Source organism: Lingula anatina, chromosome 4 (assembly GCF_051362555.1).
Source record: "Lingula anatina isolate TDL-2025a chromosome 4, LinAna3.0, whole genome shotgun sequence".
Classification (NCBI taxonomy): domain Eukaryota; kingdom Metazoa; phylum Brachiopoda; class Lingulata; order Lingulida; family Lingulidae; genus Lingula; species Lingula anatina.
In genome coordinates, this window is record NC_141770.1 from 22,824,236 (window position 1) to 22,849,785 (window position 25,550).

The following is a 25,550-nucleotide window of genomic DNA, read 5'->3' on the forward strand; positions in this document are numbered from 1 at the left end:
TTTTTATAAATTTAGCTGCAATTTTAAGTTGACCTTTGCAAAGGAAGAGTCATGTTCACTCCAAAAAGTTCCAATATTACCACTTTGAGACTCTGGATTTTATCCAGCTGAAGTATTTGAGTCATTCTTTATTACTGATCTCTATTATAAATATTTGTACATAGAAAAGAACACAATCTTGTAAGACCAGTAATACTATTATGATTATGTAAAATATAAAGAAAGATAATATAATATCTCTTTCAGCAAATCCACAAAAGCAGCTTTTCCAAAGAGCATACGGCTCTTCCAGCTCACTCCCTCTGGATAGCAAAGCACATGTCCCTCCTCTAGTTACTGGGAAGGAAGGGCGAGGCACTTTCCATCTTAATAAATATAAAAAATCTGTCTTTTCTTTCATTTCACTTTACTTGATATGAACCCCTATCCACCTCTTTCCATCCCAATCCAATCATTCCTATGCTCCCTCAGAAATTTTTCATCCCTCCTCTCCTCTCTCCTTCATTTCTTCCTCAACATTTGTATCAGTTGCCGAGGTAGAATCCTCTGTTATGGCTTCCCTTTCCTCAGTTTGTTTATCTTCAGAGCTCTCCATCTCCCCAGTCGATGGATCCTCTTCTCCCATTTCACCTTCTTCCTCTCTTCTGATTTCTGTAATTAGAAGATAATTATTTGAGATGGATGTAAATATAAACTCGCCATGCCCAGTTATTCTGTATTCCTTTAACCTTTAATAAAAGATAGAACCAAACTTGTAGGCAAAATACAACAGTTCAACTTCATCATATGCTGAACAGCAAAATACTTGGTATGCAGTTTATCAAGTAATAATAATAATAATAATAATAATAATAATAATAATAATAAAAGAAAATCAATGAAGACTGAGGCAACAAGAATACAATTGAAATATGTGTCAAAATTACATGAAAATCTACTGTGATAGAAAGGGGGTGGGTGGGGGTGGAGACAGACCTCAGGGGTCATGGTGCACCTATCCCATCTTGTCATCCAAAAAATGGTGGTTCGGCCCCTGCCAAATACCTAAAGGGTACATGCAGGGGAGACCAAAACAGAGTTAAGTAAGGTGACTTCCCTTCCGTTTGGGTAAAAAAAAAAAAAAAAAAAAAAAAAAAAAAAAAAAAAAAAAATCCTTGAACCCTTATACCAGCCAGAGTTACTGGTGCATTTGTTCCAAACACTACAAAAATGTAATGTAAAATATCATCTTTTTTTGCCTACTAAATCCATTATTGTTTAAGTTCAACTTGTAACAAAGAGAGGTACAATATACTTGCAGAATCAATAATCATTCTGAATCTAGAGGGGGAAAAGATGATTGCAAAAAAACATCCTACAACCAGTTTTGTAATCAATATATCTAATTTTCTTCTTCTCTACCCCCCCCCCCCCACCCCATCCAAGAGATCAATACCCTTAATTCAACTTCAATTAAGTACAGAGAGTCACTGACATTTCACGCAAATGAAGCAATGAGATTTTGAACTGAATCTCAGTGTCTCCTGGGAATCAATGGGGCAGCATCCCATTCAATTAAACACAAAGGTCGCCTTGCAAGTCAAGTTGTGATGAGGCACCTTGGAAATTCTACAAACAGTTTGACTATAATTTCTTCTGATGGTTAGAAATGGCTATCATGTACACAGTATGATAAGATGGTACAGGTATGCATTTATATATCCCACAGTTAATGAATTTATATGATATATGGGATCTGGTTGAAAAAGAAAAAAAAAAGCAATCATATTTTCAAATCTAATATCAGTCTGACAAAATTCTCAGACTGTAACAAAGGGGTCTCACGGGCAGCCCAAACTTCCTTTGTGACAAATACTACTGAGTCGAAAAACGATAACGAGATACTGAACCAATCAATGCTCAGTTGTGCAGTGCCTGATTCTCATGTAACAGAAATCAATGGCCATGACGTACAAATAAGTAACTTAGCGTACTATGACATATTTCTATTGTATGTAAGTATAAATGAATTGCTGTTTATAGACATACATGTATACACTGCTCGGTGGCTAACTATTAAAATAACATCCCTTTTGCGTCATAATCACACAATTATTGTCTGTGTTCATCTGGAGATATCTAGCAGTACTATTTATTGAGCATTAGTAAGTAAGTGTACAATTTTCTGCTTGCTGATTGCACAAATATTTCCATTTTCATTGATCGTCATAATTAGCTAGGAAAATCCAATCATGGACTCGATATATATGCAACTTCACAACTAACCCAAATTCGAAGATCCTGAATGTTCTCTTTTCAGCCCTTCCCCTTCTAAATGCATATTTCATATAAACTAAATATTTGTTTAGATATAAGTATTTTTATTTACTTATCAATTTGTCTGTTTACAACAAAATGTTGCAAAATCTTATTGCCAAGTCCAATACCACAGTCAAATTTGGTACAGACATACTCACGTGTCTGTTTCCAATAAAATCTTGAATATATTGTAAATAAACAATCAAATTCATATTTAAACAGATATCATACATGCAAGAACATTAACCCCATCAAAATCTTACATTTGTGCCAGATTAATAATCAAATAATTTACTGACTGTCATGAAAATTCACCCACTGAGAGTTATATTCAATATGGCACACTGAAACCATCACTTTTTCTATATGGCTTACTGAGAGTAGTTTGAGTAACCCTGAATTCTAGAAACTAATTCCAAACTCATTTTCTCTACCCACACTAACAAATGGCATGTGGGGTAGAGGAGAGATGGCATCCTGGCTCTCAGATTGGCAAACAGCACAGGCAGCTAGGTGGAGGAAAGCCTCTGTCATTACTGTGAAATGCAGGGCAACAAAATTAAATGGTACATGTATAAGCTGGGTATAGAAGAAATCCTCCATCAGTACAGAGACCCTCAGGGTGACAAATTAAAGGGTGTAAGCTGGGTAGAAGAAATCCTCTGCTAGTACAGAGACCCTCAGGGTGACAAAATTAAAGGGTGTAAGCTCGGTAGAAGAAATCTGCCAGTACAGAGACCCTCAGGGTGACAAATTGTGTACACCGGGTAGAGGTAAATCTCTGCCAATATCCCAGTGTCCTTGAAACAGAGAGGAGTATATGCCCACTAGAGAATCACTGTAAGTTTTCTGAAACTCAGGGTATAAAATAGTAAAAGTTGGGTATAGGAAAGTACCCTGACAGTGATAATAACAGATGAGTAAATTAAAGGAGATCCACTATCAGCTCTGTGAAATTCAGGGTGGGATAGAATATACCACAGCAAATATTGTTGATAAATGTTCGTCTACAGCACATCTCACTGAAATGGCAAGAAATCCAATATCATGACTTTCTACAATAATTCTGTGTTGGAAAATGATGTGATGATGATACTAAAATACTGCCAGAAAAATAAATCCATTAGAGACTTGCTTAAAAAAAAAAAAAAGATCAATTTATATCTTTTTTTGTAATATTTCATCTTTCAGTACACAGAAAATGTTGTGATAAAGGAAATTAAACATTGATTTCATTGTTTTACCTATGAAATGCCGTTCACTATGAGATAACATTTACATTATCCCTCTTAAGCCATATATACAATGAGATCATTTCACAAGAGAGACTACTTAGTTATCTGTTGAATACACAGTAATTTTTTGCAGTGATTTGGTGATGGGACTTTGATCCCAGGAGTAAAACTGAAAGAAAAACTCACAAAAGAATCCAATGATTTTATACTCTAAAGAACCATTTTTTCCTGAACACATCACTTCAAAATATAATTAATGTAAAACATGTCTTCCTTTCACGATGAGTCAGAAACAAAAATGCAATAATAGCATTCTTTAATTGGCCATCACTCATCAGAAATTTTACCAAGCCTCACTAATGCCTATATACTTTTTTTAGGTTCATTTCTTTTTTCAGTTACTCTCAAATTAAAGATGTGAGCTGATATAAGACAAAGTCACTATTCAGAATTATCTTGCTCGGGTATTACTGGCAAATCACCATTTTGAAAACAAGTTAAAAAACAAATTAAAAAAAAATAATAACCCATCCTCAATTTTACTGGCATTTGGTGACTGACCAATGCTATTGCTGTTATTGTAGAAGAGTGCTGAATATTGAGGAACAGATACATACAGACAGATTAAAATAGAAGGAAAGTTGAAATTGCCATCACTGCAGGTTCTTAGCGGCTCGCCTGCTTAAATCTACTGACAATTTGATAATGGATAGTATCAACAACAACAGATAGAGATGAACCATTATAATATTAGTCATCACTTTTCATAGAACAAGCATTTGTTAATGCTATCATATATCATGGCAGACAACCTTGAATAAATCTTCCAATCAAAACCTTCAGCAAATGCTCTAACAAACATACTAGACAAGTACAGCAGCAGACTTCCAGCAGGACCTTTCATTAGATAAAAAAGGGAAAAAAAGTAATATGATTGATTTATAATGATCATGGCTTATGGGGCTTATCTGAATCATACTTCATGCAATAAATAAATAGTTAAAGGGATTTATAAAAGCATTGTTCATTGTTTTCCGAGTGGGAAAGAAACCCTCAATATAGAGCACATCCCTTCCAGTTAAAGGATCAATACTTTCATGTATTAACACAGTTTGATATAATGGATCATAATGTGTTTTCAGAGGGACTAGCCTATGGGGAGCCAGCTGTCAGTGGGCTGGCGGTCCTTGTAGCGAGTACACGTGCATGCACAGTCACTCCTCAGCAAGGCACTATTGGTAATGCAGCGACAAAATGTCTTGATGCTTCTTTTTGTGGTATTCTACTTATGCAGATGACTTACTGTTGAAGTTTGTTGGAGGTTTTCATTGAAAGAAAAAAAAAATCAGTGATAATTTGTTATGGACTGGTCTTCTAGTGAATGCAGATGTAACCTACAGTAATCCAGCAATTGAACTTAATGGACACTTGGACATTTTATTGGGGAAAAATCTACGATAGCCAAGATCAAATTTTTCAGAAAAACAACAAGGAGTTGAAATTCAGGGTGTTACTTCTGCTAGATGGTGTATGGAAACACTGTATTTTATATGAGAAAGGATAAATGATAGCAGGAAAGTTTAAGATTCCCAGAAATACTTAATAGCTAAAGTGACTAGTGAACTACATATAAAAAAGAGATTGAAAAGACACTATATTTAATTATTAAACATGGAATATATGCAATGTCACAAAGAAATGTCCTGCTTCAATTGACAAGAGCTGGTAAATTCACTACAATCACATGTATGTCGCAGGTCCCGGCATTTTGAATGAGTTGAAAAACACTACAAGTACTTTTCAGTACAATATATTCAATATATTTGGGGTACAACAACACTTAACTGGATGAAAATTTCAGAAAAGCTGCTGTTTATATTATAAAAAATACCTTTTTTGTGTGAAACTTTGCATAAAGCACTCAGTAAGTAGGATACAGTGCAGCAATAAATGACATTCTGAGGCAACAAAAAGTCACCTGGAAGTGAAGTAGAAGATAACATTCTTTCATCAGGAAAAAGCCAAATACAAGGATTCTCCATTCAAAGACGTGATCTCTTCTTCAAAATGTCAGATATAATCTATCCTGACAGGCGGTAACAAAAAAGTGAAAATCAATAAATTAATAATTGAGATTATGGCAAAAAGTGAAAATCTCAAAAAACTCGATAAGTAATGAACATTATAGACACGATGGCAGCAGTTGAACAGATCCCACAGCCTCCACACTTGTTTTGCTGGAAAAGCATCACAGTTCTGATGATTATGTCTCTTAATTCCGGTAAGTTGATATATGAGCTTGAACAGAATACTAAATTGAATTGATGTGTTTCAGAAAAGGGGCTTCAATACATATGATCTCTTTTAGATAATACCTGTTCTTTTGTCATTTCAAAGGAACATGAGTGTAAGACCTTAATTTTGAAAAAGAAAATGGAAATTTCCACAATTATCCATAAAACAACAGATTATATCCTAAAGTATACAAAACTGTTAACAGCTTTATGCAGAATAATTGCATTTTCGAGTTAAAATTTCTAACTTTTGAGTCACTCTCATATGGAGAAGGACACTGTTATCATATTATAAGAAATTAAATTTTGGAACTGAAAAAAAAAACAAGGCAGCAAAGCTGTCAAATGTACAGACAAAAAACAAAATAAAGATGCAAAATAGGTCATTTTGTCAATTTTGATGCAATAATAAATAATGCTTATAATAGCACTGTCAGTCAACACTGAATTTTAATCATGCACAACAGGTAAAATGGTCAATAACATGAGCGGACCCAGAGATATTTTCTGACAGTATTCCAAAGTATCTATTTTGATCCATCCTCCATTTTGATGGTCTTCCAACAGAAGAAAAAATAGATACCAGGCAATATAAACTTAATAACCTGACTGTCTTCCGGAAGTCCCAGAAGATGGTCTCAATCTACCCTTTCAATAAGATTACAGTTTCAGGACCATGAGAGTTCAAATTCACATGATGTAAGTCTCAATATTTGAAAAATGATGACAGTGCATAAAATAATATTACATAAGTAACATAATGTTTAAAGACATAAAAAACAATACAACTGCTTATGTGGAAAAACAGAAATGTCAGAGTCTCAGGCGGATGAGAGTTTAAAGTCACAAATGCAAGTGTTTGAGAAAAAATTATAAAGGAAAACAACAAAACTAGAAAAGCACTCCGAGAGTGCAGACCTCTGCCAAGGTAGCAATTGTTGATTATTATTGATTTTTGTCCTCTTTGGCCCACTTCTGACAGTTCCTGAAAATTTCAGCAAAATCGGTCCATAACTTTTTGAGTTATGTTGATGACAAACAGGGGTGAAAATATAACCTCCTTGGCAGAGGTAAATATAATTCCAATGAAGCTGCTATTCAAACTTTTAATCTTTCAGTTTGATATATATATATATAAAACTTATTTGCAATATTAAACAAAATTTACCTGCATAATTATCACTGCTTCCTTATTATTAATCTAGCAGAGAGCTTAACCTATGGGAGTTTACAGGGAAATATCAACAAGTGTGCTTTATGTAATCTCAAATCACAAGTGTGCTTTATGTAGCCTATCAATTAGGCAAATTACTTTATAACTGAAATTAGCGAAGTGATACCCAAGGGAAATTTATAGACTGACCCTCTCAAAGGTCTTTCAGGCCCATAAGTCACAACTTAAGAAGAGCACAAAACAATAATGCACAAAATAGGAGACTACAACTTCTGATGCAATAATACATTATGTTTAACTGCACAGTCAACATCAAATTTTAATTTTGCACAACAGGTAACACCGATGAGAGTAAAAGCATAAGGCTTCAGGCCCATCAGAGTTCAAGTTTATACTTAGAAAGTGCCAGAATGAGAAAAATGAAATTTCACACAAAATTGCATTAAATTCAATAATAAATGATAACCCAATTGACCTGGCTTTCTAATTTGAACTGCATGCCAATCCTAAAAATCATACTCTTAAGTTAAATATAATAATAAATAACACAGTTTTCTTTTCATAATGTTTGCAGTAGCAGTGCAAAAAGATTATTGTCAATTTTGATGTAACATTACATAATAAATTATAGAATAATTATCACCAATTTTTGATTATTGACTATAAATAGCATGAACATGTAGAAAATTTGATTACCATCCGGCTTCATGTCCATGGGAGCTCCGAGTCCCACAATGAATATGCCAAAAAGATAATGAATATTTCACTAAAATGAATAACTTCCAGAAAAAGAAGCCCATTAGACTGCTTTTCCAACTTGGGCTGCATTTTAGTCCTGTGTTTCTTTTTTGAAAGTTTGACAATCATAATGAACACGGTTTTCCCATCATGGTCATCATGGCAGATGTGGATGATTGAATCTGACAAACTGCAATGATATGAGTTTATTTCCGTTTTGGACACTTGATTACACAATACATGATAACAAGTTTACCATCATTTTTACATAATCAACTAACAATGTTGTAAAGATGCAGGAAATATCAAACACACACTTTTACGTATCTTATTAGTTCAATAATGAGACTGTTAACATGCCTAAGAATTGAATCTGAGGAAATTTGAAAAAACAGTACAACTTCTAAAATAATGGCCCGATAACACTGATTTTCGAACTCAACCTGCATTTTTGTAAGATTGACCACTCCTGTGAGTATAATGACAATTGGCTAAGCTGTTTTTCTTATATTGTGTTATTAATGTTGCATATATGTTGAAAAAAGTGAAAAAACAGCATAAAAAAATTAAAAGAAAATGTAAAATAAAACATAACAAAAAATACCAATAAAGCTGCTATTCAAACTTTTAATCTAGCTGTACAATTACTAACATGATATGAATAACCCTATTGAGTTTGAGAATAATAAGGCACTGTTATTCATCTTTAGCATTAATGTAAGCGTTACACAAATTTTTTTTTGTAAACTTATTTTCCATATTAAATAACATTTACCTGCATAATAATCATCGATTCCTAATTATGTGACACAGTTAAGAAAGCTAAACCGATGGGACTTTACAATGAAATCTCAATGTGTGTTTATGTAATCTCATTTAATACCCACTTGAAAATTAATTAAGCAAATTATTTTATAACCCTGAAATAACTTGAAAATCAATTAAGCAAATTATTTTATAACCCTGAATTAACTGCCTACTATCCATATACATTTATTGCACCAAATAGCACTGTACTGCATTGCTTTCAAAACAGAAAACAATTACGATGGTTTTCCAACACAAGCTGCACTTCACTCTTTTCAGTAAGGTTGATAATCATAAGTAACATGGTTTTCCCTTAATCGCTATCCTGGCAGCAGTGTCCAAAATAGGGTTTTCTTTAACTTTCATGCAATATAACATAATACTTAACAGCATAATGACCATCAAATTTTTTATAAAAAAATAAAAGTATCATGGATATTCAGAAAATGTGATATGGAAAGGTCTCCAAGGACATGGAAGTTAGGGTCACACTTTCAAAATGCCAAAATGTTAACAAGAGATAACTGTACTGAAATGATTTTCTTTCCATTTTCAACACCTTTTTTTACATAAAACCATCATAACTGTCATTTTTAAATGATCAACTAGGAAAATTGTTGACATAGGAAAAATATCAATAGAACAATTTATAATGTCCAATTAGCTCCATTTGGAGATTCTGAACAAACTGAATGATTGAATCTGACGAACTGCAATGATGAGTTCCTTTCCATTTTTGATACTTTATTACACAATGCAGGATAATAGGTTTACCGTCATTTTTATATAATCAACTAACAATATTGTTAAGAAGCAGAAAATGTTAAAACAACACTTTAACATATCCAATTAGTACCGTTATGAGACTGTTAACATGCTTAAGAATTAAATCTGAAGAAAAACCACTTATATACAAAAAGGCTAATAACTTCATCAAAACTTAACTGATCAAGCTTATTTTCAAACTTGATCTGTATACTGGTCAGATTGATCACTCCTGTGAGTTGCAAGACAAAAGGCTGATTGGTTTTCCTTAAAATGCGTTATCAGTGTTGCATGTATGCTGAATAAAGGGAAAAAAACAGCATTACTTTTGTAAAAATAGTCCAATCATGCCAATTTTCAAACTTGACCTGCGTATAATAAATATTCACCAGTTCTGTAAATTTCAATCCAAGGAAAGGAAAAACATTTTTACACTTATCATGTTATCGGTGTTATAAAAGTGCTGAAAAAATTGAAAAAAAAAAAAAAAAAAAAAAAAAAACAGGATAACTTCCATAAAAATTGCCCGATCTTGCTGATTTTCAAACTTGCCCTGTGTATTATGAATATTCATTAGTTCTGTAAGTTTCAAGCCAAATGAAAAAACAGTTTTCCACTTATTGTGTTATCAGTGCTGCATATATGCTGAAAAAAGTGAAAAAACAGCATAAATTCCCTAACAATAATCGAATCATGCTGATTTTCGAACTTGACTTGCGTATTATGAATATTTATCAGTTCTACAAGTTTCAAGCCAAAAGGTAAATTGGTTTTCCACTTATGGTGTTATCGGTGCTGCATATATGCTGAAAAATAGTGAAAAAACAGCATAAATTCCCTAAAAATGACCCAATCATGCTGATTTTCGAACTTGACCTGTGTATTATGAATATTAATCAGTTTTGTAAGTTTCAAGCCAAAAGGTAGGATGGTTTTCCACTTATCGTGTTATCGGGGTTGCATATATGCTGAAAAAAGTGAAAAAACAGCATAAATTCCCTAAAAATGACCCGATCATGCTGATTTTCGAACTTGACCTGCGTATTATGAATATTCATCAGTTCTGTAACTTTCAAGCCAAAAGGTAAAATGGTTTTTCACTTATCGTGTTATCGGTGCTGCATATATGCTGAAAAAAGTGAAAAAACAGCATAAATTCCCTAAAAGTGACCCGATCATGCTGATTTTCGAACTTGACCTGCGTATTATGAATATTCATCAGTTTTGTAAGTTTCAAGTCAAAAGGTAAAATGGTTTTCCACTTATCGTGTTATCGGTAAAAGTGCACGGCGACGGCGACGACGGCGACGGCGACGGCGACGACAGACGCAGATGATAGCTATATGTACAGACACATCTGTGTCTGTACATAAAAAAAGAACAGTTTTATGGACAGTAATTTTCTAAACTCACTACATGCCTTTAGCACAAATGTCTTACCTATTCAAAACTAATCTCGAATGGTATAAAGCATTGGTTTTATTACAGTAATGCACTTATCATTTTTTGGCAATATAATGTCGGAAGTAGATCATGTAATATCCTCTAAATTCTCTTAGCAAAAGACACATAGTCAGAATGAGTCACATATGCATGTGCTGTGCAAAGCAACAGTGCATACCTGCAGGGACGAAGTATATACTCTCACTGTGCCAATGCAATCATGCACACCCAAATACCCACTCACTGCACTCAACTTGCCACTCTGAAAATTGTTTCTCCAGGCAAAAAAATCACATTATTGATCTAATTGCGGTGTCTTTGTCCCAGGATCCCTCGGTTCCTCCTCCCTAAAGGATTGAATTCGCCTCCAATTAGGTTATTACGTTTAAAAAACAAGGTGGATAGCACTTAGATGGATAATGCAGGCTTTGCATTATCAACCTCTCCAGAGACTGAAGAATACTCAAAGCGATTGCTTTCTGCAAAATGCACTTAAAAATGGCTGCAGTTCAGATGAAGAGAGTTATAAGGGCTCCACATTATTGTACAAGTACAGTTTGCTTGGGTACATTTACCAGCTTGTATCCTAAGAATATCTACTTCAATTTAAATTCAATTCCGTAAAATAACTTGTGTATATTCATATGATATATCTCATTCTCTGGCAAAATAAGGAGGTTCTTCAACTTATTTGCAATATGATTCTACAAAATACATTTGCAATTACTGACTCAATAGGTGATAATTTTAAAGAAAGAGACAGCAGAAGACAATAAATTTTGTATTTCTGTCAAGTTTTGGGGAATGCTACTTATTTTGATCATGCTCTGATGCAGTAATTCACTGAACAATCTATGGATTTGGGAAGCTCAAGACAATGCTGATGTTTCCAGTTATATATATATATATATATATATATATATATATATATATATATATATATATATATATATACAGTATATACTCACACACACACACACACACACACACACACACACACACACACACACATATTTTTAGCTCAATACATCATTTATTACTTATGTTCAATTACTGAGAATTTCAAAAAATCAATACCAAAACATGTTATGACCATTTTATGACAATACTCATTATCACTTTTAGCACACAAGATATAGTCAATTTTCAATTTAAAGCCATGAAAAGTCTACTCTGAATCAAAATTTGATCTAGGTACTATGCCACTCAAGAAACTGGGTTGATTGAGAGGGGAAAAAAGATCCACTTTTTCAGAAAAAGAATTCTTCTTTTGCCATTAATGGCTGCAGGCCCAAATGGTGACTATCAAATTTTGTTTTCCATTCCCAGGTTTGCTGAATATTTTATGGAATGACCCTACACTATTTCTAATTGAACTGCATTTCGCCCAGTAATCATATGGGGCCACACAGACACTTAACATGCACCGCATCAGCATGCTATTTGGTGGTTATGTTTGATAAATTAAATCAAGACCTGGTGAAAGCCAATCTTGGTTTCATGTACAGCCAGTCTGTGGTGTTTACCATTCCCTGGAGTTGTTCCTTAAATGAATGAGATTAAGGCTATCGTGATACCTTGAGTCATGCTATCTTAAAATACAATTACAGCTTCTGTGCTATACAGTGCACTGTAAACATGATTGTTGATAAAAAAAGGTTCAGGTTAAATAAGATATCAAACAGGACCAAGATTGGAAATACATGTACAATGTAACAACTGTTTACAGTGATCACACATAGATATATGCATAAACACAGACACAGGCACAGACACTCAAAAATTCATGTGTTTATACTTGAGAGATCTGGAAATCTTCATACAAATGTTTAAACATTGACCATTGTGTTTTAAATCAAGCATTAAAAAATTAAAGTTCCCCTTTCCAATTTCTTTCCAGCCAAATCGAATTTTCCATAAAAATATGCAAATTTCTCCTACTAACATATCATTGATGAACTTGTCCCTGCACTTGGATTCTGTTTTATGACATTGCCATATAAATGGCTTAGTTTTAAATGTTAGCCCCGTCATTTAAACTGCCATGTCTACCTGTACATTTGAGAAAGAAATATTGACATCATGTACTTAATTTTTTTAATGAGAATGTTTAATTATTTTTAAGTTCAGCAGTAGGAAAGATGAAAAGTCTTGCAAGATATGTGGACACAGAAAATATAACTTTCAGGCATTTTAAAATGCTAGTAGTTTACCTTTAGGCATAAATGAGAAAAATCATGCCGTATCATATATATATATATATATATATGTATATATATATATATACTTAACTGCCACAAACCTTGGTGTGAAAATCTCCACCTGCTCGCTGAAGTCAAATCACAAATAGTGTTATCTTCAATAAGTTACCAAAATATCCAGATTTCTATTAATATTGATTCCAAAGGGAGAGGTGCTCATTGCCAACACACACTACCAATTATGAACCTCACGTTTAACCAGTTTTCACAGGAAGGCGAGTTCCCAGGACGAACAATGCTGTTCAGAACTTATATCTGATTATAGCCAATTAGCTTGTGAATTAGCCTCATGAAACTTGTATTTTGGAATAAAAGAGAAAGGAACAGGTTTTACTCAGTCTGTTTATGTTTTGTGCAGCAGCATGACTCTAATCCCTTTTAATTAAAGCTTCTAGAAATTAGTTTCTGATGATGTATTTCAAGGTAAGAATTTTCATTTCTTTTTTTTATTATTCTTAAATAAATGTTTAAAACATTTAACTGCTACAAAGACTATTTTGATGCAAAAAACTGTCTGCCTCAACCTAGCCACAGCCATGATCATATACAGATACAGAGCTATCCACATGTACAGATCCAACAAAGTATGTGATAGATTTCAAAATACTTCCAAGCTTATTTTTTAACATAACCTATTAACTGTCCAAAGAGAACTTTCTACAAAGAAATAAAAAAGCACTTGTTAGCAAGCCTAAAACACTGCTAAATTTGAAAACTTACAGAAAAAGTCAGACAGGCCAATTTTGACAAAAATACCCCCCCCCCCCCCCCCCCCCCCCCCCCGGTTTTCATAGTCCTTTCCTTACGTGTCAAATATCCTGTCTGTCTGATTGTCTTAGAGTCTTATAGTTCTAATCAAATACTAAAAAAAACTTATGTAGTACAATTCTGATGAATGTTTTACTAGTAAATTCCACTTTTACCGATGAAGACCAAGCAAATTTTACATAATTAAAAACAAAAATGTATCCTGGCAATAATGGGGCAAAGGATGCACAAATATTGCAAAATAATTAAAAAAAACTATAATTTCTGTTATTTTAAAACATTTTACTTTCCTGATTTTAAATAATGTATAATATAATAATAAATATAAAGAGTAGCACCTTTGGCAATTAAAATCTCCCAGTAAATTTACAATAAACACCAATTGGCATTTCTAGGATTAACAAGAATGTAATGACCTAAGCAGGAATGGGCCTTCCCAAAATTAAAAAAAATCCAATGTAACTGTTTGTTGTCTAATATATTTTCAGCATTTGGACTCATCTGTCAACAATGTGCTGGATTCACCGATCTCCGTCACTCCAGTCTGCGGGACGCCATTGATAACCTTGTGTGCACAAATATCGACAGAAATTCTGATGGCTTTGTGAAGTGTCCCGATGACGCCCACTCCTGTTACGCCAGCTTGCAGATACAGGCCACTTATGCCACAGGTGGGTAAAATTATTACACTAAATATCTGAATTCATATATTATGAAAAATACTCCACGACACCCACTATTTTCACATCCATATGAAAAATTAATACTATATTTTGTCCCACCTGTCTGTTACCACTTAGATACTCAATTACTATTGTTTTTAATTATCTAATAAATATTCACTCTTATGACCAAAACTTATTTTATTAAAAAAAAAAAAAAACATTTTATTTATAAATATTTTATGGGGGAGTTATGTTATAATGGCTCCAAATTAACAGTAACACTATCACATTATGTTCTTTTCCTTGCAACTGTTCACTCTCTGGACCCGATCCTGTTCATCATCAATCATCTTTTAACACATCAAAGAAAACAAATCCCAGGGCTATGTTATTGCCAGTCATTTCTGATGAATAAAATATAGCACAAATTATATTCACTAATGTACCACAGAAATTCATAAGGCAGTATTCAATACAGACAGGTATCTGCAGTGAATGTTGCAATTGCTTTGAATTCGTAACTATTGCACAAGTCTTCTGTACTTCATGTCAAATTTACAAGAACCAATCAATAAATAACAAAACCATTTTAATAATACTCTTGCAGCGTATACAGGGAAAGAACAGCATTTTTACACTGGGTCTGTTGTCAAAGACTGCCACCAGGGAAAACCACACAAGACAGCCTGCAAGCCAAGTCTGGAGGCAGGATTTCACTGCCAACAGGGTTGCAATGGGGACAAATGCAACCAGAAATTCTTCTCAATTCCTTTCATAAAGTCTCAGCAGACAACAACTGAGCTGATGATTCGCTACAAAACTGGAGTCATTGTGGAAACCATGCATGTGAAAGATGGCAACAAACTCAGAAAAGGAAAGAGTAATTCTAAGGATTCAAATCATGCCAAGAACTCTAGTTCAAGAACTCATACAAATCTTTTAAGTATCATGATAAAATTACTAATACTGGGGCATTTTTTAAAGGATGATGGTGACTCAGTCACTTAATATACTAGAATTCTTCTTCTTCTCATTTTATATTATCTGAAAGCATAAGATACCAGTATGAGGTGATTATCAAAGATTCGAGAATTTAATTCTAATTCTGTTTTGTTTAAATGTGTTTTTAATTTGTTAAAAGGAAAATAATGAGATGAGATAAAGATGTTAATCATCTGTTTAAGACATGCATTCATGCATGAATTAATGTAACCAAATACGAAGAAACATCTGTTGAGAAAATGATGAAATTGCACAATTCTTTTTCACCTTCTTTTTTACAGCAATGATATACCAAACTGACAGGCAATTTTAGGGGAAAAGAAAGGGGCAGGGGTAAAAAAAAGGCAATGTATCCCAATATAAAAAACCATATATTGAAAGAACAGCCATGAAAACTGGTTCTTCGACTACAAGATACAGCTGTATAACTAATCAGAAAAACTATTGCTAAGTTTAATAAATCAGCTGTAAATAGGAATGTTGACAATTGTGAATCTTGGATTTGCAATTCTGAATCAGCAGGAAACAACAAAGAATGTGCAGGCTCAAGCCTTCAAAGTTTGTTTAGGAAAAATTTAATAGCGTAGACAACTGTAAGGTCATACACATGTCATCTTTGCATGTCTTTTTTTTTAATCACTTATTTAAGTAGAATAAGAACTGTGTTGCAAGTTGTAAATATTAGCTAAATGCTTAGAACCAGAAATAAAATGCTCGATTTTTAAACTTGCTCACCACACCCTTCCTAATTATTCTTCCTAATAGTATTATCACATCTACTGGCAGAGCAACCTTGAATTGCATAGCTAATAATTAGAAATGTTCAAAAGCAAACTTGATACTTTCCTTGGTTCAGTTCCCAATGACCCCCTAGACAATTATTAAATAAGTTCACCACTGAGCCTAATGCTGGCAGACACCATAAGGTGCCATTATGCTTACCCCATTAAATTAAGTAGCTTTTATCTCTACACAGTATCAGATTTTTTAAAATTAAAATTCCACCTTAAAAGTCCAATTCATAAATATTTTAATGTCTAGTACCATTATGCTTACTCCATTAAATTAAGTCGTTTTTATCCCTACACAGTATTAGCCTTTAATTCCACTTTAAAAGCCTAATTTATAAATATTTTAATGTCCAGTACTTTCTTTTAGTTTTATTTCTCAAAAAGGAAAACAATTTCAATACTTATATTCATAAAGCTAGTAGCAACACACTTACGTTTAGGATCTGTCGTTATCCCACACATGCGCAGATAATGAAGGCGCTCGTGTTTTGGCACGAATGTTCTACAGCTTTTCTTTCCTTTCCATCCACAGAACAAGACTCGACACTTGTTGTCATCATCTGGGCTGAATAAATAGGTAATAATAATAATAATAATAATAAAATAGCATTCAAAATACTCTCTTTTTCAAATTCATTGGAGAAATCTGCAGTGAAAATTTAAGTAAAGCATCCATCAGTTTACTGCTAAAAAATTTGATGCTAGCTCTTACTTTTGGTCTTACAAGTTTAAACCAGCTTGCATTTAAATGGGATCGGGACTAAAAACAATTATCTCCAGTCATATTATATCAGATCTTTGTCACTCAGTCAAAATAATTTTTCAACCCTTACTAAATTGCTGAATTTCAACATACAGAACAATTAAAATGCATAACATGAATGCCTTCAAAGGTCTACCAACTTATAACAAAAATTTGGACCTAGGAAGTAAGAACCAAATTAAATAATTATTAATAAGTTTATAATGAATGTAATTCAATAAATACCTGTCTTCTTGATCAAAAATAAATATGATGCTTCCTTGTGCTGAAAAACAAATATATGTGAAAAGCAAACATTATGCCCTATTATGACAAAACCATATGGTTGGGAGCTAAAGTGTGTCAAATATTTCGTGTAATGCTTTATTGTGAACTTTTTATTTCTACTCTCAATTTAACAAGACTTAATTTCTTTCTCTTTGAGAGCAGGAGAAATACAATGCATTAAATAGACACTTACAGATTGGTTTAAGCTCTTCTTGTGCTCCTAGCGACATCTTTCCTATAAAAGGATTTTCTTGCAGTAAAAGTGTTAGGACATCCTCCTTTGTGATGTGCACCCTTCTGGATGTGAAGTACGGAAATATTGTGTTGATACCCTGAAAATATGTTTTACATTTTCTCAGTTACAACTCTATATTATTTCTCTGCAACCATTGGACCAAAGTTAATTGGAAAACATCCTTGCAATGAATAAAAACTGGTGTGGATGAATAAAAATGTGTGTCGAGTTACCAACCTAAAACTACCAAAAAAAAATCCCTGCATTTTTTTTATAAAAAAAGCAATATATTGTAGTGTACATGAATTAATTTTTTTCAGATGTCCTTTTATCTGAATTAAGTAAACTCATAACTGATGGAATTGCTAATGAAGCAAGGTGTATGATAAGATTGAGTTATTTGGTGGACAATGGTGCATAATATGTAAAGACATTTTAGCTTACCTCCTGTGCCAATCTAAAATCACAGTCTACCTCTTCTTTTTCACTTCTGGCCATTAACTTAATACCAGTGTTGATAAACTAAACAAAAAAGAATGTAAATATTAACTGTCAAACAACACCTAGCACATGTAAACTAAATTAAATTTTATACTGTTTTTTTAACATCAGTCTTTAATTATCATTTGTAAATTAATAAGATTTATCATTTATTGTACGAGTCTTGAGAATTTCGGCTTCATGCCAGATTTTGACCAAAGATTTTGAAAGTTTACATAGACAGATTCAGGAATGAAGACCCACACGTGAAAATATTTCTCATTTTTGACAGAATAACCACATCTAATAAATATTTGTTTTAATTTTTTCACCATGCTAATGAGACTCACGATAAAAAATCATGCACTGTTTAAGATCATAGCAAAGTCACCCAATTTTGCTTTGGTAAGGACTCATGTGCTGCCCCCTTCAGTTTATCATTATTAGGTACTCACCCGTATTTTGTCAGTATTGTAGGTCACCATACGTTTGACAGCATCTGATGTGAAGTATATGTTGCGCTTTTTACCAGTCTCTGATCTCACCAACAGCTGAGTATACGGGAAGTCATTGGACACAGAATAAAAATTCCTGTGAAACAAAAATATTATAATCAAATTCCTTATTTCTCTTCAACAGTGGGTGAATGGATTGGAAGTTATCTGACAATAAAAACTTAAAAAAAAAACTATTGATATCCTTCTTAAACTCTATAGTTCTTCATTTTAAAATGCTTGCACATTATTTTCTTACTTTATCTTTGCCCAGTCTGGTTCATCCTCATTGAAATAGAAATATGGATCTTCTTTGTATCCACTAATCTTTGCCTTCTTTGAATGAGGTTCAGAATTGGGTTCTGGTGGCTTTCTGAAGTGCACAAATTGGCCAATTTTTATTTGATGAATATAACTTTAAAGGAATACAAGAAATGCAGGGGTTTCATTTGGTTTTCTATGTAACATACTGGTAAAGAATGATAAGAGTTAAATCTTATGTTCAAAATATATTCCATGGTTACCATTCTTAAGAGAATAATTTTTAAGTTTTTCCTCATCTGTGAATGATTAGGATACAACAATTTCAGTTTTAAAAAATTACAACTTACAAGATTCCTTCCTCCTTTTCATCATCATCATCATCATCCCTTTCTTTCCTCTTCCTGACGTCAGCATCATCAGCACCCTCTGGTGGTAAATCAGCAGAACTATCCACAGGCACATCTCCATTGCTTGTGTCTGATTTTGACACTGAATCATTCTGCACTATTTCAGATTCATTTACTGTTATTGCTGTAGAAGACGGTGGTATTGGAGTTCTAACCCACGGAAGAACATCTCTTTTTTCAAGGACAGCAATGAAAAAGCCACCTGTGTTCTGATGGTGTGGTAATACTCTCATACTAGAAAACAAATAAATAGTGTTTATATTTATGTTAATAAATAAATAATACTCAGTTGCATAACGCTGTCAGACATTATACAATCCAGTGGCATGTTTGCGAAAAAAAAAAAAAAATTTTATCCAAAACCCTGTGCGTTTGGCCTGGTAGTATCTATGAAGATTTTAATCAACAGTGCCAACTACTCTTAGACTAACCAAATAAACATGCCCTTGTAAATTTATTGAAAGCATTTTAGTGTTTTATTATTATCTTAATCTTGTCACTTTTTAAAATATAGTTTTAGAAACTATATAGTTTTATGTATGTGTATGTACTCACCTCTCTGAGGTGGTAAACAAACAAACAAACAAACAAACAAATAAACAAAACTAAACAAAGTTTTGATGCATTTGCAAATTCAAACGTGATAAGTGTGTAGCACAATTACAAGTGTGATCCAGACACATTGCATAAGATGAAAAAATGGACAGCCAAGTTTTTTTTACCATCTCTCTAAATGCAACTGTTCTGCCACTTCAAGAGAAGGAGGAAACATTGTTCTTCCAGCCAGACCAGTGAGTCCCGCTGCCTCTACCTCCTCAAAACTGTTAAACCAACTGCTGTCTTTTCTGTGGAAGATCTGAGGGAATAAATAAGTTGCACCAAGGTAAATGTCAAAGGCATACTCATTATATAAATGAACTTATAAATAATTTTGTGAATAAAGTAAATAATGAATGCTATGTGGTTTACAAGGACATTCTTTACACAACATATTAATACAAAAATAAATGTTGTGTAAAAATGAAATGTTTATGGAGCGACAGATTGTTAGAATGATAGTTTCATTTACTTCTTGAATTAAAAGAAGGATAACAGAGTTATGTTGCAGTATGGTCTTCAGTGACAACCAATGTGCAAGCATTTGTTAACAGCAATGGATTGGATTTAACTCTTCTGTTAACTCCCCCAATGTATTCTTTTTCTCAAACCAACTTTACACTTTTCATTATAGTATATTATAAATCTGGCACTACAGTCCGTGAATATGACCCAAAGTAAACTAAGATTCTGAGTGAAGTGAAACAGTGTGTTAAAAACAGTTATAATATATATGAGTCAATAATGATAAAGTATTTTACCTTCCAAGATTTCAGCCCAGGCATGGTTTTCAGGCCAGGTAACTTATCTGATGCATCCACTAATTCCACAGAACCTACATATTAACACATAAATGAGATCAATACAAAATAAATAACAGAATGATGAAAAAAATCAATCAAAAATTAAGAAAAAAGAGTATAAAAGTTATCCTTGCCAATACCAAACTTTTACTCTAACTACCAATAATTTCTTTTCATGTTACACTGATTACTTCTTAAATTCTCCATCAGTTCTCCACCCTCATTATATTTTCAAGCCCATCCCTGGTAGGTTCACTCCAAGAATTAAACCTGATGCTTAAAATATATCAATAATGCCTTTATGACATTATAGTTGCTCAGACTAGATATCCATTATATCATCTATATTAAAACAAACAAACAAACAACAAACAAACAAATTCTCTTAAGTGTTAAATAATGAACATCTCTATTTCATTTTTAAAGTCCTACTGACCTTCACATTTCTGTAACATGGCCGAGATGACCGCTTCATCTTCCACTGGGTTGAGAGAACAGGTGGAGTAAACCAGGCGGCCACCAACACTTAACAACTCCAGTCCTCTCTTTAATACCTTCATCTGTACACTGAGAGACAAATAAATATCATATTTTCAAACTATTCTATTTCAACTATGTCTCTTTCTCTTTTCTCCCATTTTTCACTGTATAATCAAATGAACCACACAATGTGAAACAAAACAAAACATGGTGTCAATTAAGATGTTCTGAAAGGTGTTAACCATAAAGAATATTCATAATTTTATATGTCTCACTTGTACCAAAAAATGTAAAATATTTTCTTCTTATTGTCAATGATGAGGTTTATATAGGTAAAACAATCTAATTATTTTAAACTTCTTATTCAAAATAATTAGAACATCCATACAGAACAATTCATATTTCACTGCAGTTTTAATATTCTGTAAAGAAAATTCAAATATAAAAGAGGCTGCCTGTGGACATACCTGTGCAATCCAACTGCTGCCTGTGGAAGCCATTTTCTCCAAACATCTGGATTCTTCCTCATTGTCCCATCTCCACTGAAATATTAATATATATGGACAACATTTCATCAGGATCTTCAAAGTTTTTTTTTGTATGATGTACAAAAGTATTTATATACACTATCATCTGGATACATTAATCAAAATAATCCGTGCAAGCTATTATCTTAGAACACATCGGGTTTCTCCTGATTTTAGAAAATGACTATTAAAAATTACTAAATTATATGTTTGATTTTTTCCACATTTAACTCCATACCTTCAGATTATAAAGGCAGACAAAGACCACTAGATCATGGCTATCATTTAGCAAATGTTGAAACCATCAAAATCAATAAACTGGACCTTGCCAAACTTTTGAAAAATATGCTAGGGGGAAACTGACCTGCAAGGTACATCTGCAAGAACTCTGTCATACGTCACAAACTTGAATTTATTTGCTTCATCCTCCTAAAACAATAAGAATTTCAAATCTATTATGCAATTTTGATATTGGTATTATCTATATTAATGAATACAACAATAGTTATCATGTGAAAACTTGGATAAACAGACATTGCTCAAAAGCATGTTTCAAGCACCATTAGAAATACATGTGTCTACAATCCAAAATCTTCATGTTCCAGCTATGTTAGATTAAAAACAAGTGTTTTAATTCTCAGCCCTTGCTCTGTCTCCCTCTCCCTCTCTCTCACCTGTGGATACATCCTAATATTTGGCATGGTAGTAGCATCATGGTTGACAATCATGAAGCAGGGACTCTGAAGTCTTTTCACCTGGTGAACCATCAGATAGCACCGCTTGTTGTCAACATCATTAGCAACAACAAATCCCTCTGAAACAATATACACAGCCATTATATTCACCTCCCTGTTTACTTGGAAACACCCTGAGATTCAGAGCTAACTTGGAACAAGCCTCTATTATGAGTATCCCACTGCAGTATCTGGTAACCATCCATAGGCTTCCTGATAATACAGGTTGGTTTTCAGAACATAAGGTTATCTCTGTCAGTTACTATTTTAACTGAACAAGCTTTGCTGTGTTTAATATATAAATAAAAATCATGGCAAACCTTGATCAATTAAATAAGAAAAATATGTTACTTCAGATAACTGTATTGGTCATGACTCAAGTTGGGTGGATAAATATAACTATCATATCATATTAAAAATACCAATCATGAACAAGTGTCAGATGTTACCTGGGATAGCCTTAGTCTCATCTGCATGAAGTAATTCAATCAACTGAGCTGTCTTGGACCCTGGAGCAGCACAGAGATCAAGAACCTGCGAATATAACACTAATGTTAATGCAAGGTGACATGCACTATGGGTATGGATCTATTCTTGTAATTACCTTTATTGATTCACAAACTTTTCGCATTTTAGTTAAGTCACTAAAATTGTACACACAAAAAGATACTCATATAAACCCAACTTGCTTTTCAGTTTATGGTGTTTTTGGAGAAAAAGGAGTATTTTCACTATATATATATATATATATATATATATATATATATATATATATATATATATATATATATATATATAGTGATATGTTTTGAACCTCTCTTGCTGATGCTTGAGGTGTTCTTGCATATTGCTCGGGTGACAGTGTCCTATATCACACTTACCTTGTGATGGGGCTGCACATCCAGCAGTATTGGAGGGATCATGCTTACTGCCTCCTGTCTACTGATATTACCCTGGAATGGAGGAAATATCACAAATCATTGACTGTACTGCTCACACTGTGTTCAAACAGAATAATAATACTTCAAACCAATACAAACAATGGCATAGAATTTCATTTTCTACCTCTACGAGTGAAATTTAATGAATGTTAACTCTATTACAAAAAAGACTAAACTGTATATGAAACTTTCACGCAATGCAAAAAGTGAATAATAGATCATATTTTGCTGTGGATTTCAGTAACTGCTCATTAGAATTGTTTCAAACTAGAAAAATTTATGATAACATAAAGGAAAGTGAGTCAATTGTTCTTTCTCCCCAAAGCCTGCATATCATTCATTTAAAATTAAATGTGAACCACGTTAACCTTACACTTTCTGTTTCAGAGACAAGAAAAGTGTGTAATTTCTTAAGCAATGGTGTTGACCGGATTTCCTTTCTGCTGACATTTATCTGCCAGGCTAGGTTATCTGGATACCTGTAACAAAAACTGAGACATCAGAAACACAAAGTTTGCCATGCAGTGTCTAAAGAGTATAATAATCTACAAGAACTGTCATATCTTACATGGATTATCTCCCTTGAACACTTTAACAAAGTACTAAAAAACTCCTTTTTGAACAAATCTAGATAATCATTGTATTATCCTATTAGTATTTTATTTTCATTCTGTATCTTTTCTAATAGTCTTACTACTAACATAATATCAGAAATTTCACTTTTAAATTAACAATGTTATCTAGGTTTAAATTTAGGATAATACAACCATATTTTTAAGACTGTTATAATTAATTTATTGAATGTGCTATATACATTTTTTCTGTCAGAAGAGAGAGAGAGAGAGAGAGAGAGAGAGAAAATCACTTGCCATGGCAGTAACTTTGGTGGCTGTACCAAGTCGCCAACCATGTTCACTAGATTACTGAAATATTCACTCTTGATCACATCTAGAAGGCGTTTAGCTTGGCTGTAATGAAAATTGTAAGACAATTACAGGTGGGAGCTTTGAAAATCAAAAAAAGTTGCACCATCGACAATGAAAATGATAATTATTACCTTATCTTGATGCAAAATTGGAGCTGGACAAAGACAGAAAGTGAAGTCAACTCTGACCAGACAGATATATATAGATGTCTGCATGGCACATGTAATTGTCAAATTACAAGATATGCTCATTATATGCTAATTATATGCAAAAGATATGCTAATTTTGTCCTCCAAAAGCATCATCCAGGTCCTTAATTGTGTGCAGCCAGTTTCAGGCTAAAAACTTTCTAGTGTTTTCCGTACTGGTATGTATACCTCCTATAGCCTGTGATCCTGAATGTGACTGGTAATTCTTTTCTCAGTGTGCTCATGAACTGATCCCACTCTCCATCTGGTACAATACCCTGGCCCTGGAGGTAAGTAGAATACAGCAAGGCGATCACATATTGTATCATTTAAATAAAACCATGTACTAGTACTTGTACGTTAAAGTTTTTATTTTTTCAAAATTATACCTACCCCCTGAGTGCATTATTTACACAGGGCTCAAAGATAAAAAGGTTACAGACTAGTTTCTACATGTACGTAATTCTAACAATGGTTATCCACAATAAGTTGCTTGGTTGATTGAGAGAGAGAGAGAGAGAGAGAGAGAGAGAGAGAGAGAGAGGGAGGGAGAGATGAAGGTGGGGTAAAACAAGTCAAAAAAGACCAACCTTGTAATATTCCTCAAACACTGCATTCTCTTTTGGTGGAAGTTCATAGTTCCCTCGAGTACCCTGTGAATTAAATAAAGAAAACTAAGACCAGTATGCAATATGTATAATCTGCTAAGCAGGTTTAAACATAAAATTACCCCCCCCTCCCCAGTATAATTGAGGAAAATCAGAGCCACTCCAAAAGGTGTTTGACAAAGAAAGGTGCACTTAATACTTGTAGGATTTGTATATTTCTAGTTGAGTCCTAGAACATTCTGACATCTTGTATAAATGTGAAATTTATATTAGTAGAAATCGAAATTAAAGCTCACCCGTTTGTCTGTTTTAGTCTTAAAGTTTTCATGTCTAAAATTAAAAGCATATCTAATCTATTCATACAATGTGGTCAAAATAATACAAGTAAGTTCATTGAGGAAACTTACGGGTCTTGTTTGTTGCTGATCTCTGTCCCGCTTTCCACGTCTCCACTTATTAGGTTTATTTCTCCCCATTATTACGCGTTTCTAAAAGCATGCAGCAAGCACTGTCCGTGCGTGGTGACTCTTTCGCTTACGGAGGTTTAAAAACAGAGAGACGCAATTGGTAGGGGTTAGATGTCCGGGTGAGAAGA

At 33.3% G+C, this 25,550-nt stretch overlaps 3 protein-coding genes across 5 annotated transcripts in view; 2 read left to right on the top strand and 1 right to left on the bottom strand.

Annotated features, from left to right (window-relative positions):
* Positions 1–25,546, bottom strand: LOC106177539 (RNA cytosine C(5)-methyltransferase NSUN2). The gene is made up of 21 exons (XM_013560352.2): positions 25,363–25,546; positions 24,938–25,000; positions 24,537–24,631; positions 24,103–24,201; positions 23,607–23,712; positions 23,174–23,245; positions 22,742–22,826; positions 22,233–22,372; positions 21,923–21,987; positions 21,499–21,573; positions 20,988–21,118; positions 20,510–20,583; positions 19,874–20,007; positions 19,092–19,385; positions 18,740–18,853; positions 18,442–18,577; positions 17,951–18,028; positions 17,465–17,603; positions 17,230–17,269; positions 16,676–16,806; positions 1–651 (listed from the first exon to the last, which is right to left on the bottom strand). The coding sequence occupies exons 1-21, from the start codon at positions 25,429–25,431 to the stop codon at positions 479–481; spliced, it is 2,313 nt and encodes a 770-aa protein (XP_013415806.2). The 5' UTR covers positions 25,432–25,546; the 3' UTR covers positions 1–478.
* LOC106177540 (uncharacterized) lies at positions 4,531–16,180 on the top strand. Its single transcript, XM_013560354.2, has 3 exons — positions 4,531–5,814; positions 14,272–14,454; positions 15,056–16,180. The coding sequence occupies exons 1-3, from the start codon at positions 5,709–5,711 to the stop codon at positions 15,454–15,456; spliced, it is 690 nt and encodes a 229-aa protein (XP_013415808.2). The 5' UTR covers positions 4,531–5,708; the 3' UTR covers positions 15,457–16,180.
* The window catches only part of LOC147762590 (uncharacterized), a 7,108-nt gene continuing 6,071 nt past the window's right edge, over positions 24,514–25,550 (top strand). For all 3 annotated transcript variants that reach the window (XM_087010659.1, XM_087010662.1, XM_087010660.1), the window contains exon 1: positions 24,514–24,637. The gene's annotated coding sequence lies outside the window, so the exon portion shown is untranslated. The remainder of the gene's footprint in view (positions 24,638–25,550) is intronic.

What these genes read in the sequence shown, in the direction of transcription:
- LOC106177539 (XM_013560352.2), bottom strand. Translation starts at nt 25,431, where the DNA reads ATGGGGAGAAATAAACCTAATAAGTGGAGACGTGGAAAGCGGGACAGA. An exon ending in GAAAAGGAGGAAGGAATCTT is followed by an intron (nt 18,854 to 19,091) that starts GTAAGTTGTAAT and finishes TGTGCACTTCAG; the next exon opens with AAAGCCACCAGAACCCAATT. An exon ending in CCAGACTGGGCAAAGATAAA is followed by an intron (nt 18,578 to 18,739) that starts GTAAGAAAATAA and finishes TTTGTTTCACAG; the next exon opens with GAATTTTTATTCTGTGTCCA.
- LOC106177540 (XM_013560354.2), top strand. Translation starts at nt 5,709, where the DNA reads ATGAACATTATAGACACGATGGCAGCAGTTGAACAGATCCCACAGCCT. An exon ending in GATTATGTCTCTTAATTCCG is followed by an intron (nt 5,815 to 14,271) that starts GTAAGTTGATAT and finishes ATATATTTTCAG; the next exon opens with CATTTGGACTCATCTGTCAA. An exon ending in ACAGGCCACTTATGCCACAG is followed by an intron (nt 14,455 to 15,055) that starts GTGGGTAAAATT and finishes ATACTCTTGCAG; the next exon opens with CGTATACAGGGAAAGAACAG.